Source organism: Penaeus japonicus, unplaced genomic scaffold, assembly GCF_977035675.1.
Source record: "Penaeus japonicus unplaced genomic scaffold, GWHDUDI00000001_assembly GWHDUDI00000017, whole genome shotgun sequence".
Classification (NCBI taxonomy): Eukaryota; Metazoa; Arthropoda; class Malacostraca; order Decapoda; family Penaeidae; genus Penaeus; species Penaeus japonicus.
In genome coordinates this window covers 15955215-15970214 of record NW_028234419.1, presented here as the reverse complement: position 1 = coordinate 15970214, position 15000 = coordinate 15955215, and the positions used below count along the sequence as shown (strand labels likewise).

Sequence of the window (15000 nt, the reverse complement as noted above, 5' to 3'; positions counted from 1 at the left end):
CACTCCTGACACACTGCTGACACGCCTAATTAAGGCCAAATATTTAGAAAAAAAAATCGCATCTACATTTTATGACTTTGAACAAATCAGGAGAAGGAGAGGGATTACATAACATTTAGGATTACCAATTGTTTTTTGTTTTTTTTTTAATCACTCATATTGCATCATCGACAGGGTTCAATTCATACACCAGTGAAATTTGATTCAATTCACTCAAAAATCAATAAAAGAATAACTTGAAATATAACTCCACTTCAGTTTAAAAAACAGCATAAGTAAAATGAAATACACTTTGAGTGTGCATGACACGTTTCACCGAGATACATTTTAACACCTTGCATCACGATTTTTTTACATTATGCTTTTATTCTCAGTTCATAGTGAATTAATGATTGATGGGATAAGTTATCGTGCATCATTAAGAATGGAATTTCATTAAAACTATAATTGCTTGTTGTTATTTGTTTGTATGTGTTTATAACTTGACCAGACTGTGATGGACAAAATAACTAAGCATCTTAAAAACATTAATGCTAACACAGTCGATGAATCGTGATCATATCAATAGATCATTCTTAAAATTCCTTTGCAACTTCACCCGAAAGTTGCCTCGAGCTTGCAACACTTTTTCTATCAACAGAAGATCCACACGTCTCCGTCAAAACCCGTCATTCTAGCAAGAGTAATTCCTACTTCCGCCACAACCCTTGTTCTCTCAGACAGAAAAACTGGGGGAGGGTTCAGATGCCCTGGCCTTGTCATATCTCTCTGAGTCTAGATATATAAAGATGTAGAAGAGGCATATTCATCATAAAAGTTTTGACAGCCATTCAGTTGAGACCGTCTTTACTTTTCTGAATTCAATATGAATCTCGCAATTGTAAGTAAAATGTGGCACATCCTCCTGTTTGACAATATTCTTCTAGGTATTGTATCCGAGGATATTTTACAAACATATGACATAGTCATAGAAACAGACTAGTTCTAGTGCCTCTCCGCTTGGTCAGCGCTAACATTTTACATGGATTTCTCAGGTGGTTTTGTCCTGCCTGGTGGCCGCCGTCGCCGCTGCCCCTCAGTTCACTCGACCCAACCTTCCGGATCGACCTTTCATCGCCATCGTCAGGGACGACCGACAGGATCTGGGCAACGGAGCTTTCAACTACGTCTTCGAAGCCGCCAACGGAATCCGTGAGTCCCGCGTGGGCAACCCAGGATCCAAGGGACAGATCAACATGCAGGGATCCTACAGGTAAATTATTTGTTTTTTGTTTGTTTGTTTTTGAATGGAGCACTTGTGTCTTCTATGACTTGACTAAGCCAACATAAAGAATTCCGTGTGTGTGCATTCTATGAAGATTGTTCGGGCAATTACTCACCCCAGGCAGATTTTCAATGGACGTCGAACTAATATGAGCATATGTTACTTTTATTTTTTATTTCATTTTCGCTGCTTCGTTTTGATTTTGCTTCAATACATATTTTTTATTCGTAGATTCCGCCTCCCCGATGGCACCATCGCTGAGGTAAGTTACGTCGCCGACGAGTTCGGCTTCCGGGCTGAGTCCCCCATCATCCCCACCCCCCACCCTCTCCCCGCCCACGCCGTCGAGCAGATCCGCGTCGCCGAGGAGCAACGGCGTCGCGGAATTCAGTTTTAAGAAAGTTATTGCAACTGACGAAGAACGTGTGGATTATTTCACACATCGAAAATAAATAAGAAAATTCATATTGTGTTTCGCTGCTCTGCTCTCTTTTGCTTACCCTTTCATTTATTTTTGTTTTGTTTTTGTTTTTTTAACTGCTACACCATCAACATATATATACATATTATGTATCAACAATCAAGTAATTTGATCTATACATAACAAAATTCCACTAGTTTACAACAAATCATAATAATAACAATCATAATGATAACAATTTAAAAAATGATGATACAGAAGAAAATGAAATAGCAGTAGAAAAGGACTATTTTACGCACACAATCCGACATATCAACCAGGATTTTTTATCATTGTTTTAAGATCATTGAAGCACGTGATATGAACGAATATGTTATACAGGAATAGCAAACCGATGTATAAAGTAAGATAAATACATTGTTTACTTTCAACTATGCTAGCTTTTGCATGAGTTTCTAACATATCTAATTATGATTATCTAAGTACGTTTTTATCGTTATGATATATAATGCCTATATCAACGTGCCATCAGCGATTTTTGACTGTTCACATAATTTCTGACACAAATTCCATCAACCACGCAAGTAGGCAGCGATGAATATTGCAACAATAATTTCAGAATGTTTAACATACTATCACTTTGAACGTAATATTACAGCTTATAAAATCCAACCATGCTCTCGCAAACAATAACTTTAATTTTGTATTCCCTGACGCGAATGCTTCTGTTTCCATAATTAACTTTATCCGCTGATTTTCGTTTAAGAGAATATAATGATCGCCATCTCTGATTCATAACCTGTACCTCTTTTCAAATGATAGATAATACGCGGTTTATAGTTTGTTATGTGAACAGTTCCTTTTCTCTATATATGAACATATCATGAACACATTTCCCTTGAAGCCGTTATCAGGTCAGGTGTAATGTGAACCGCAAAATCAGCCTCTAAGATTTGTGAGATTTGAAGACTGACAGAGCTGGACATTTTATAACAGCTTGGTTTTCAATAACATTTAATTATATAAACATGCATTTGTGAGTGTGTGTGTGTGTTTCGATACAAAAGTATTTCATATTATATATCGACAAATATGAAAGGGTTTGGTGTCCTTATATCACTGCAGCCCAGCCTATTCTCCTTATTATCATTTTATTATGGCCCCATTTGGCATTCATGCAGTCGTCAGGCTCCTATAAGAAAAATTGGGTTTGCGAAGGGAAAAATAGGTCCCCTGAAATGTACCATAGATATCTCAAACGTTTAGCTCTGTGACATTAAAGAAAAAATAGTGCTAGTAAAAAATAAGAGAATATGAATTTCTTATGACGGGTGTCCAAGAATCAGCTCACTATTTATGAAACGGTTTCATGTTAAAACTTATTTTTCCCCGATATTTCCTCTCACAATCTGCCGTTACGTTTCCCAGGAATACTTTCACCTTTAAGATTTTTGTATATCGTTAATCTCAGTCTTTTCAAATGATTTAGTAGGAAATGTAAGAACAGTTAAAAGCAGCAGACATTTTTCCGTGTTCATCCTTAGCCGTGAAACATGTTTTTTTGTCTACAGAAGATCCTCCTTCTCAACCAGTCATTCTTGTAAGAGTATTTCCCACTTCCGCCACAACCCTTGAAAAAAGAAGCAGAAAAAAAGGAAATGAAAGCAACAGCTATCAATTTACGCAATGTATTTTCCATACACTTCGCTTTGTTCAAGGAACAATTTAGTGCCAGTACACCTTCTTAAATTACTGTTATCACTGTACATAGTTTTTTTTTCAGGCGGTTATGTCCTCCCTGGCGGCCGCCATCGCCGCTGCCCCTCACTTCACTCGACCCAACCTTCCGGATCGATCTTGCATCACCATCCTGAAGGACGAGCGACAGGATCTTCGAAACCGCAACCTGAATCCACGAGTCTCGCGTTGGGCAACCTAGGATCCAGGTAAGTCTCTGTGCTTGTTTTTTTGTTTTGTTTTGTTTTGTTTTTGTTGTTTTTTTGTTTTGTTTTGTTTTGTTTTTGTAATTAGATGTGATGATCAATCTGCAAGTGTGTGTGCGTTGATCATTTTGAGAACTGGTTATTGTGTGAAAATGAAAGCTGAAAGATACTTTTGTGTGTGTGGATATATAGATATGTAAAGGAATAATGGAATATATATATATATATATATATATATATATATATATATATGTAGATATATAAATATGTACATTTATCTATATACATGTGTGTATGCATATATGTGTGTGAGTGTTTGTGTGTGCATGTATGTGATGCGGAAATATCTAAGGAAGTCACACACTCTGTACACGGAAGGCGTTGGCGAGATTTTCATTGTGTTTTACATACGAAGGTGAGTGTTCAGATGTCAGAAGACATGGCAGTTATAAGAAGTCACACACTCTGTTACACGGAGGCGTTGCGAGATTTTTCATTGTGTCTACATACGAAGGTGAGTGTTCAGAATGTAAGAAGACATGCAGTTAATCCCGTTGTAAATACCGTTATATGTTCGCGAATTGAGTTGTACATATAAGGTGAGTGTTAATGTAATGTTGTTTAATGCTTTAGATGACACTAAATAGGTATTCAAAAGTATGTACGAGATTTTTTCCAAGATAATTGAAAGCATCCAGCGAGACGATTTTCGCCGACGCCGAATGTATTTTACAGTTAAGTTTTTCACAGACTGTTTACAAACTGTCGTATCATTACTCTTACTGATAAGCTACAGCACTACCACTTTCCTTCCACTACCTTTCACATACCAAATGACATCTCTATCCCTTCCTCCCCTTCTACGTGCATGTCTAGGCACGGTCGGTTCTATTATAACATGTATAGGTTCGTATTATAAATATATAGCAGCGTAGATATATATAGATATATTAAAACCAAAAGTAATTATGATGATATATATATTTTAATATTCATATTAACTAATTTATTATTATATAGTATATAAATTATATATATATAATATGTTATATAACGTAAAGTAATTATGATGATATCGTTGATATATTAGTATCGAATCGAACCAATATATAAATGGTGGGGTTATATTTTTTAATACATGTATGTGTTATTCACAGGACAAACAGAAAAAAAAAAATGCGGGAAATACATATATATTATAACACTATATATATTGTAAAATGCATAATTGTACCCTTCATAATATATATATTATATCAATATGTAACGCTTGTCGTTATATATGTATTCAATGTAATAATATAATATATTATATTCAAATATGCATAAATTATAATAGCTATGATATTACGATTTTCATATATATATATTAGCGCAATGCAATAAATGATATATATAATATATTAATATATATAATTATATCGTGATATATAGGCTGAATTCACCAATATATATATATATTATAATATAATATATATTAATGCAACGCCTATAATAAATATAGTGAATGCCGTAAATATATATCATGACATTAAATATGGATGAATATATGCAAAACATATATATACACCGTTTGAGTTTCGTGCAAACACAATGAATAAATTCACACAATGTCCAAAATTTACATATTGCAATTTGAGAACTTTTTTTTCTCAATTCATTCAGTGACCTTGATACAGAGTTGAAAATGACAAAAACAAATACCATATCTGGCGTACCTAGAGGTATTATATATGTATATACACAATTTGGGAGTAACACCGTTTAGTTTCGTGCAAACTACAATGAATAAATCACACGAAATGTCCAAAATTTACATATTACAATTTGAGCACTTTTTTCTCAATTTATTTAGTGACCTTGATACAGAGTTGAAAAATGACAAAAACAAATACCATATCTGGCGTACCTAGAGGTAGTAGTTGTGTCTTATTAATTTTGTGAATCTATGTTTGGAATGTATAAATGAGCATATATATATATGTGTGTGTAAGCATTTATGCATATACATAAATATATTTGTATGTATATATATAGATATATATATACATATGTACAGATATATATACATATATGTGTGTATGTATGTATATATATGCGTGTGTGTGATTTGTTAGTATATATATATCATGGGTACAAATTCAAACTTATAGTACCTGAATCTTTAGTTAATAGGTTATTTTATGATTTACATGAATGAGTTTTGAAAAGACAAAAGGCGAGATATACCGAAGTTCAACAATTCATTCCAAAAAATATCATACAATTCTTAAGAATCAAAATAAATTCTTATTAATCAAAGAGAAAATGCTAACATCATGTTAAAGTGAATTTGAAGTATCAACTTTTTTTTTCTTTTTTTTTCCAGCAGCTGATTCTCAAGCTTCCTTTCAATCCAGTCAGTCTTGCATGAGGATCTTCAGCTTCCCCCACGACTTTCATGGCAGAAACAAAAAATGAGGAGGGCGCGAGCATGACCTTGTCGTATTGGTTGGTATATAAAGTTGTAGTGAGGTATTGTCCTCATTAAATCTTCAACTGTCGCTCAGTTGGGACTCAATATTTCCGAACACAAAATGAATCTGGTACTTGTAAGTAACACACTGTATCCCTCAGAAAAGATTCAAATATTAGACATGAAGTGCATTATTACAGTTCGAATATTGCTTCTGCTTCTGCATACATTTTAGGTGGTCTTCCCCTGCCTGGTGGCCGCCGTCGCCGCTGCCCCTCAGTTCACTCGACCCAACCTTCCGGATCGACCTTTCATCGCCATCGTCAGGGACGACCGACAGGATCTGGGCAACGGAGCTTTCAACTACGTCTTCGAAGCCGCCAACGGAATCCGCGAGTCCCGCGTGGGCAACCCAGGATCCAAGGGACAGATCAACATGCAGGGATCGTACAGGTAAGTCATTTATTATATGTTTTAAGATATAGTTCAGTGAAATAAGTAATCATTCAAATCATTATAAGCCGCAAGTAGTTTTACATTTCTTTCCATACAAAATACTTGCTGAAATAGTTGATAGCACAACATCCTGCCTTTTAATACTATTTTATTTGGGATTTTGTTTCTTTTCTTTCATTTACGTAAGTGATCATCTTACACGTATTCACAGATTCCCCCTCGACGACGGCACCTTCGCCGAGGTTCGCTACGTCGCTGACGAGTCCGGATTCCGCGCTGAGTCCCCCCTCATCCCCACCCCTCACCCCCTCCCCGCCCACGCCGTCGAGCAGATTCGCGTCGCCGAGGAGCAGAGACGTCGCGGAATTCAATTCTAAGGACATTACACCTAATGAAGAAAGTTATGAAATTCCAAGATACAATGTATACTTTGCAGTGGGTGATCCTCCTCCCATCAAATTAAGAATAAATTAGAAAATTCACTTGCTCTTTCGTTGCTCGGCTACTTTTTACGTAACCCTTATTTATCTTTTTCTACTTTTCATTTTTGTGACGTATTAAAAATCACATACTTAGAACTGTGTGTAATGAAATACATACGTACTTGCAATACTTTGCAAAATAAAAACGTAAGAAACAATGGTACTAACAATGGTACGCCGAATGATACAATTTCATTTTCTGTAGTGTAGCGTTTACAAAAAACAGTTATCAGTTGCTCTGTCCCAACTGCCTTCGATATGTTTGAAATCAAGTAATTGGAAAAGTAGAAATTCCATGGAAGTCATGTATAATCATCATATACAATGATACATGGAAATACAATCGACAATATACATAGACAATAACACATACACATGCACCTACACAATCATACACTTTCTGAAGGCATAGAAAATCAGAGATTTTGATATGAGGAATCGTTCCGTACTTCAGCAGACAAGAAAAGAAATACATAGAGCAGTAATTGCTGATACTTCTATTTGTTTTTGGCATTTCTTTTCCCATTTCATGTTCTGTACGGAATACAAGTGGATATGTATGGTTGGCAATGTATGCATCATCCTGCATACACAAAACATTTTTAAAGCAAACGAATCCATTAACCCAAGGAAGGACAAAAGGTGATTACGGTTCCAGTCGACGAGAGAAAAATCCTCAACAGAGGATTAAGGACTACTTCGTGTAGTAATCCAAGATAACGCCTACGACTCACGTTCCTGTTATCATCCGTTCCTCACAGCCAGCCTCCCTCTTGTGGCTAGGGTGTATCTTTTTGCATCACAACCTGAATGATGAGGAAAAGAAGAATAAGGAATATATACTAATTATTTAAGAATTGTTATCAACCGTTCCTCACACCCAGCCTCCCTCTTGTGGCTGGGGTGTATCTTTTTCCATCACAACCTGAATAATGATGAAAAGAAGAATAAGGAATATATACTGATTATGTGTGAACTGCAAGGAGATAATTATATCAAGACTGGTAATAATGATAAAGATGATGATAATAGTAATAAAAAATATAATAATAATAATGATATCATTATAATAACTATAAATAAAAGTAGAATAAGAATTTTATAATTTTGTTTTATATCATAATTATAATAATTATGTTTCATAACATCTGCTTGCTAGAAATCGGTATATAGTTAGGGACCACATATAAATCTGTTTTTACTCTCACACAGTAAATCAGCAAAAATATATGTGTTTGTTTGTATACATACACACGTATGAATGTGTATATATAAATATATAAATATGTGGGGGTGCGTGTGTATGTGTGTGAGAATATAAATATATATATTTATTTTTACACATGATATATATATATATATATATATATATATATATATATATATATATATATATATATACATATATATATATGTGTGTGTGTGTGTGTGTGTGTGTGTGTACTTATATATTTATGTATATCTATATCTATATATGTTCATATATATGTATATATATATATATGTATATATATACATATATATTTATATATATGTATGTATATCTATATCTATATATGTACATATATATGTATATATGTATATATACATATATATTTATAATGCTTGTAAGTAAATGAAGATCAGTAATCTCCATATCTTCAAGCATTTTTTTCTTCTTGTTCTGCCATGAAAAATAACTATTTTAACCTTCCTATAATCATATCATAAAGTTCCATATCTGACTCTCATACAGTGGCGACGTTACTATAAGTGTAATTGAGATATTGCCATTCCATTTGTCTGAAAGGGAAATTTCAAGTGAAAATAGCTCTCTGAAATGTGCCGTAAATATTCAAATCCCTATGTTTAACGCATCTGAAACTCATTTATTAGAGAAAATACTTAATGCATGCCAGAAATAAAAGAACATGCACTACACATGATGGATATTCATGAATTATCCCACCATTTATGAAACGGTTTAAGTTTCCTATAATGTGCCACCTAAAGTGTTACCTTGATTTTATCCCAACAATTCCTTTCATGTTCTGCCGTTATTTCTTTGGGTAATACTTTCATTTTGACGATCTTGGCGCCTTTTTGTCTGTAAGTTTGATTTTTTTTTTAATTTGGTTATCTAGTGTTGAATGTGAAGTTTGCAATGGAGCTAAACATATACATGAAACAAGTAACATCAGTATCTTTGCATCTTCATTTTAAATTTGCCTCAGGCGTGAAACACGTTTTCTCTCTCAGAATATCCTCACGTCTCCATCTAAACCAGTCATTCTTGTAAGAGTATTTCCCACTTCCGACATGATCTTTGCACAGTCTCCTGAGAATAACAAAGCTTGAGGGGCGGTCTAAGTGGACTGACCTTGTAATAACTGAGTGTGAAGGTAGATATATATACAGTTGCAGCAGAGGGACTTCCATCATAAAAATTTCGACAGCCATTCCATTGGGTCTTATCTCTTCAAAGTTCAAAAATGAATTTTGCAATTGTAAGCAGCAAACGCAGCAATTTTCCAAACATTTCGTTGGGTTCAACGAACATACTAGTACCAGTTCATTTTCATCAGACAATGTTATAACTATATATGATATTTTCAGGTGGTTTTGTCCTGCCTGGTGGCCGCCGTCGCCGCTGCCCCTCAGTTCACTCGACCCAACCTTCCGGATCGACCTTTCATCGCCATCGTCAGGGACGACCGACAGGATCTGGGCAACGGAGCTTTCAACTACGTCTTCGAAGCCGCCAACGGAATCCGCGAGTCCCGCGTGGGCAACCCAGGATCCAAGGGACAGAGCAACATGCAGGGAGCATACAGGCAAGTCATTTATTTTATGTTTTAAGATATAGAAGTTCCGTGAAATAGTTCAATATTCAAATCATTATAAGCCGCAAGTAGTTTTACATTTATTTTCATACAAAATACTTACTAAAATAGTTGATAGCACTCCATCCTGCCTTTTAATACTATTTTATTTGGGATTTTGTTTCTTATCTTTCATTTACGTAAGTTATTATCTTATACGTATTCACAGATTTCCCCTTGACGACGGCACCTTCGCCGAGGTTCGCTACGTCGCTGACGAGTCCGGATTCCGCGCTGAGTCCCCCCTCATCCCCACCCCTCACCCCCTCCCCGCCCACGCCGTCGAGCAGATCCGCGTCGCCGAGGAGCAGAGACGTCGCGGAATTCAATTCTAAGGACATTACACCTAATGAAGAAAGTTATGAAATTCCAAGATACAATGTATACTTTACAGTGGGTGATCCTCCTCCCATCAAATTAAGAATAAATTAGAAAATTCACTTGCTCTTTCGTTGCTCGGCTACTTTTTACGTAACCCTTATTTATCTTTTTCTACTTTTCATTTTTGTGACGTATTAAAGAATCACATACTTAGAATTGTGTGTAATGAAATACATACGTACTTGCAATACTTTGCAAAATAAAAACGTTAGAAACAATGGTACTAACAATGGTACGCCGAATGATACAATTTCATTTTCTGTAGTGTAGCGTTTACAAAAAACAGTTATCAGTTGCTCTGTCCCAACTGCCTTCGATATGTTTGAAATCAAGTAATTGGAAAAGTAGAAATTCCATGGAAGTCATGTATAATCATCATATACAATGATACATGGAAATACAATCGACAATATACATAGACAATAACACATACACATGCACCTACACAATCATACACTTTCTGAAGGCATAGAAAATCAGAGATTTTGATATGAGGAATCGTTCCGTACTTCAGCAGACAAGAAAAGAAATACATAGAGCAGTAATTGCTGATACTTCTATTTGTTTTTGGCATTTCTTTTCCCATTTCATGTTCTGTACGGAATACAAGTGGATATGTATGGTTGGCAATGTATGCATCATCCTGCATACACAAAACATTTTTAAAGCAAACGAATCCATTAACCCAAGGAAGGACAAAAGGTGATTACGGTTCCAGTCGACGAGAGAAAAATCCTCAACAGAGGATTAAGGACTACTTCGTGTAGTAATCCAAGATAACGCCTACGACTCACGTTCCTGTTATCATCCGTTCCTCACAGCCAGCCTCCCTCTTGTGGCTAGGGTGTATCTTTTTGCATCACAACCTGAATGATGAGGAAAAGAAGAATAAGGAATATATACTAATTATTTAAGAATTGTTATCAACCGTTCCTCACACCCAGCCTCCCTCTTGTGGCTGGGGTGTATCTTTTTCCATCACAACCTGAATAATGATGAAAAGAAGAATAAGGAATATATACTGATTATGTGTGAACTGCAAGGAGATAGTCATATCAAGACTGGTAATAATGATAAAGATGATAATAATGGTAATAAAAAATATAATAATAATAATGATATCATTATAATAACTATAAATAAAAGAAGAATAAGAATGTTATAATTTTGTTTTATATTATAATTATAATGATTATGTTTCATAACATCTGCTTGCTAGTAATCGGTATATAGTTAGGGACCATATAAATCTGTTTTTACTCTCACACAGTAAATCAGCAAAAATATATGTGTTTGTATGTATACATACACCGTATGAATGTATATATATACATATATAAATATGTGGGTATGCGTGTGTATGTATGTGTGTGAGAATGTAAATATATATATTTATTTTTATACATGACATATATGTATACATATATATATATATATATATATATATATATATATATATATACATATATATATATGTGTGTGTGTGTGTGTGTGTGTGTGTGTACTTATATATTTATGTATATCTATATCTATATATGTTCATATATATGTATATATATATATATATATGTATATATATACATATATATTTATATATATGTATGTATATCTGTATCTATATATGTACATATATATGTATATATGTATATATATACATATATATTTATAATGCTTGTAAGTAAATGAAGATCAGTAATCTCCATATCTTCAAGCATTTTTTTCTTCTTGTTCTGCCATGAAAAATAACTATTTTAACCTTCCTATAATCATATCATAAAGTTCCATATCTGACTCTCATACAGTGGCGACGTTACTATAAGTGTAATTGAGATATTGCCATTCCATTTGTCTGAAAGGGAAATTTCAAGTGAAAATAGCTCTCTGAAATGTGCCGTAAATATTCAAATCCCTATGTTTAACGCATCTGAAACTCATTTATTAGAGAAAATACTTAATGCATGCCAGAAATAAAAGAACATGCACTACACATGATGGATATTCATGAATTATCCCACCATTTATGAAACGGTTTAAGTTTCCTATAATGTGCCACCTAAAGTGTTACCTTGATTTTATCCCAACAATTCCTTTCATGTTCTGCCGTTATTTCTTTGGGTAATACTTTCATTTTGACGATCTTGGCGCCTTTTTGTCTGTAAGTTTGATTTTTTTTTTTTCATTTGGTTATCTAGTGTTGAATGTGAAGTTTGCAATGGAGCTAAACATATACATGAAACAAGTAACATCAATATCTTTGCATCTTCATTTTAAATTTGCCTCAGGCGTGAAACACGTTTTCTCTCTCAGAATACCCTCACGTCTCCATCTAAACCAGTCATTCTTGTAAGAGTATTTCCCACTTCCGACATGATCTTTGCACAGTCTCCTGAGAATAACAAAGCTTGAGGGGCGGTCTAAGTGGACTGACCTTGTAATATCTGTGTGTGAAGGTAGATATATATACAGTTGCAGCAGAGGGACTTCCATCATAAAAGTTTCGACAGCCATTCCATTGGGTCTTATCTCCTCAAAGTTCAAAAATGAATTTTGCAATTGTAAGCAGCAAACGCAGTAATTTTGCAAACATTTCGTTGGGTTCAACGAACATACTAGTACCAGTTCATTTTCATCAGATAATGTTATAACTATATATGATATTTTCAGGTTGTTTTGTCCTGCCTGGTGGCCGCCGTCGCCGCTGCCCCTCAGTTCACTCGACCCAACCTTCCGGATCGACCTTTCATCGCCATCGTCAGGGACGACCGACAGGATCTGGGCAACGGAGCTTTCAACTACGTCTTCGAAGCCGCCAACGGAATCCGCGAGTCCCGCGTGGGCAACCCAGGATCCAAGGGACAGAGCAACATGCAGGGAGCATACAGGTAAGTCGTATGTGATTTAGTTTATGTCTTTCTTCACATTCCATGTAGTTATATTGAGCACTTATGCGTTATTTGAGGTTTTTTTTTTTTTCTTTTTTTTTTAATACGAGGGATTGCAAATAGTTTCTCTATTCCAATGCTGCGGTCCGTCTTGTTATTCATATTTTTCATAACTGCACCTCTAGATTTACTCTCCCCGACGGAACCATCGCTGAAGTCAGTTACATCGCCGACGAGTTCGGCTTCCGAGCTGAGTCCCCCCTCATCCCTACCCCCCACCCCCTCCCCGCCCACGCCGTCGAGCAGATTCGCTTCGCCGAAGAGCAGCGGCGTCGCGGAATTCAGTTCTAAGGAGGTCGCTCTGCCTATTGAAGGAAGAGATCAAAGCCACAAAGAAACATCACGATCTTTGACTTTCCATTTGCCAAACGAGGAATAAAAGAGGAAATTATTTTTGTGTTTTCATTTATGCATGTATGTACTGTCTGCGTTTGTGTATGCATGTGAATATATATTTATATATATACAATATATGATATATATACATAAACACTATATATATACTGTATATGTATATAAATGAATGTATATGTGTAAGGATATATATATGGATATATACATAAATATCTACATACATATGTGATGGATAAATATAGATATACATATGTGTGTATATATATATATGTATGTATTCATGTATATATGTATGCATATGTATATATGTATATGTATATATATATATATACAGATATAGATGTACATATATGTGTGTGAATATAATGTTTATGTATATATGATATATATACAAATATATATATGTATATATATATTCATCTAAATACATCATAATTAGCATTCATTTGCTAGCATCCCTTTCAACACGATGAGGGTAATAAAAATAAGTTACAATAAGATAGATGTAACATATATATATATGTGTATGTACATATAAATATCTTATTCTAACTGTTATTTCTTTTACCCTCATAATTACTATCGTTCATGTTATTACTTCTTTATAGTCAATATATATATATATATATATATATATATATATATATATATATATATATTTATGTATGTGTGCATATATATGTACATATAAACATATGCATATATATACATATAAAGATTTATACATATATATATATATAAATGTTTATATGTACATATGTATATAGGTACATATATATGTATACATATACATATATGTCTATATATGTATATGTATACATATATACAGGTACATTTCTACATATATATACATAAATGTATGTCTATACACACACATACATATATATATGCATCTGAATGTATATGTATCTGAATATATATATATTATATATATATATATATGTATGTATGTATATATATATGTGTGTGTTCATATAATTTGAAATGGAACGATGTTATTCGGAATTCACCCAATCAGCACCTACCTCTGCAGTGCATCTCCGCCTCGATCGGAAAAAAGGCCCTTTCCCACTTCTGCGACCGTTTTAAAATTGTGAGGTTTGCAATTGGGAATGACCGTCTTTGTAAAATATGTCGTGATAGATAATCAATCTGCAATTTCATGGTTAGTTATCGTATTTTAGATTTGAAAAGTATACTAGCCACTGAATCACCACATCAAAGAAAATTATCAATATTACAGAGAAGGTAAATTGGTACTTGTAAATCATAAGAGAATGAGAGTTTTTTCGTTTATTTTTTGCTTGAGCTTACAAAGAAATCTGTCCTTGATTACATTCTTCATTAGGTGCGATGGCTTCCTCAGAATTGAATTCCACGACGTCTCTGCTCCTCGGCGACGCGGATCTGCTCGACGGCGTGGGCGGGGAGGGGGTGTGGG

At 34.5% G+C, this 15000-nt stretch overlaps 3 protein-coding genes and 2 pseudogenes across 5 annotated transcripts in view; 4 read left to right on the top strand and 1 right to left on the bottom strand.

The window, feature by feature from the left end:
• Positions 1–763: 763 nt before the first annotated feature.
• Positions 764–1729, top strand: LOC147470023 (cuticle protein AM1199-like). The gene is made up of 3 exons (XM_086546046.1): positions 764–880; positions 1035–1252; positions 1496–1729. The coding sequence occupies exons 1-3, from the start codon at positions 866–868 to the stop codon at positions 1659–1661; spliced, it is 399 nt and encodes a 132-aa protein (XP_086402172.1). The 5' UTR covers positions 764–865; the 3' UTR covers positions 1662–1729.
• A 1745-nt stretch (positions 1730–3474) lies between these two features.
• Positions 3475–7021, top strand: LOC122264172 (cuticle protein AM1159 pseudogene; annotated as a pseudogene). The gene is made up of 3 exons (XR_015191762.1): positions 3475–3615; positions 6319–6536; positions 6751–7021. The product of XR_015191762.1 is annotated as a cuticle protein AM1159 pseudogene (transcript).
• Positions 7022–9458: 2437 nt separating this feature from the next.
• On the top strand, positions 9459–10217 carry LOC147470022 (cuticle protein AM1199 pseudogene; annotated as a pseudogene). Its single transcript, XR_015191761.1, has 3 exons — positions 9459–9507; positions 9617–9834; positions 10052–10217. The product of XR_015191761.1 is annotated as a cuticle protein AM1199 pseudogene (transcript).
• A 2522-nt stretch (positions 10218–12739) lies between these two features.
• On the top strand, positions 12740–13597 carry LOC122264171 (cuticle protein AM1199-like). The gene is made up of 3 exons (XM_086545717.1): positions 12740–12818; positions 12928–13145; positions 13331–13597. Exons 1-3 carry the CDS (start codon positions 12804–12806, stop codon positions 13494–13496), a joined length of 399 nt encoding a protein of 132 aa, XP_086401843.1. The 5' UTR covers positions 12740–12803; the 3' UTR covers positions 13497–13597.
• A 1249-nt stretch (positions 13598–14846) lies between these two features.
• LOC122264176 (cuticle protein AM1199-like) overlaps positions 14847–15000 on the bottom strand; it is an 873-nt gene continuing 719 nt past the window's right edge. Inside the window, exon 3 of the mRNA XM_043032932.2 lies at positions 14847–15000. This exon is cut by the window's right edge and continues 87 nt beyond it. Within this exon, the coding sequence (XP_042888866.2) occupies positions 14922–15000 (79 nt within the window). The 3' untranslated portion in view covers positions 14847–14921.

What these genes read in the sequence shown, in the direction of transcription:
- LOC147470023 (XM_086546046.1), top strand. An exon ending in AACATGCAGGGATCCTACAG is followed by an intron (nt 1,253 to 1,495) that starts GTAAATTATTTG and finishes TTTTATTCGTAG; the next exon opens with ATTCCGCCTCCCCGATGGCA.
- LOC122264171 (XM_086545717.1), top strand. An exon ending in AACATGCAGGGAGCATACAG is followed by an intron (nt 13,146 to 13,330) that starts GTAAGTCGTATG and finishes CTGCACCTCTAG; the next exon opens with ATTTACTCTCCCCGACGGAA.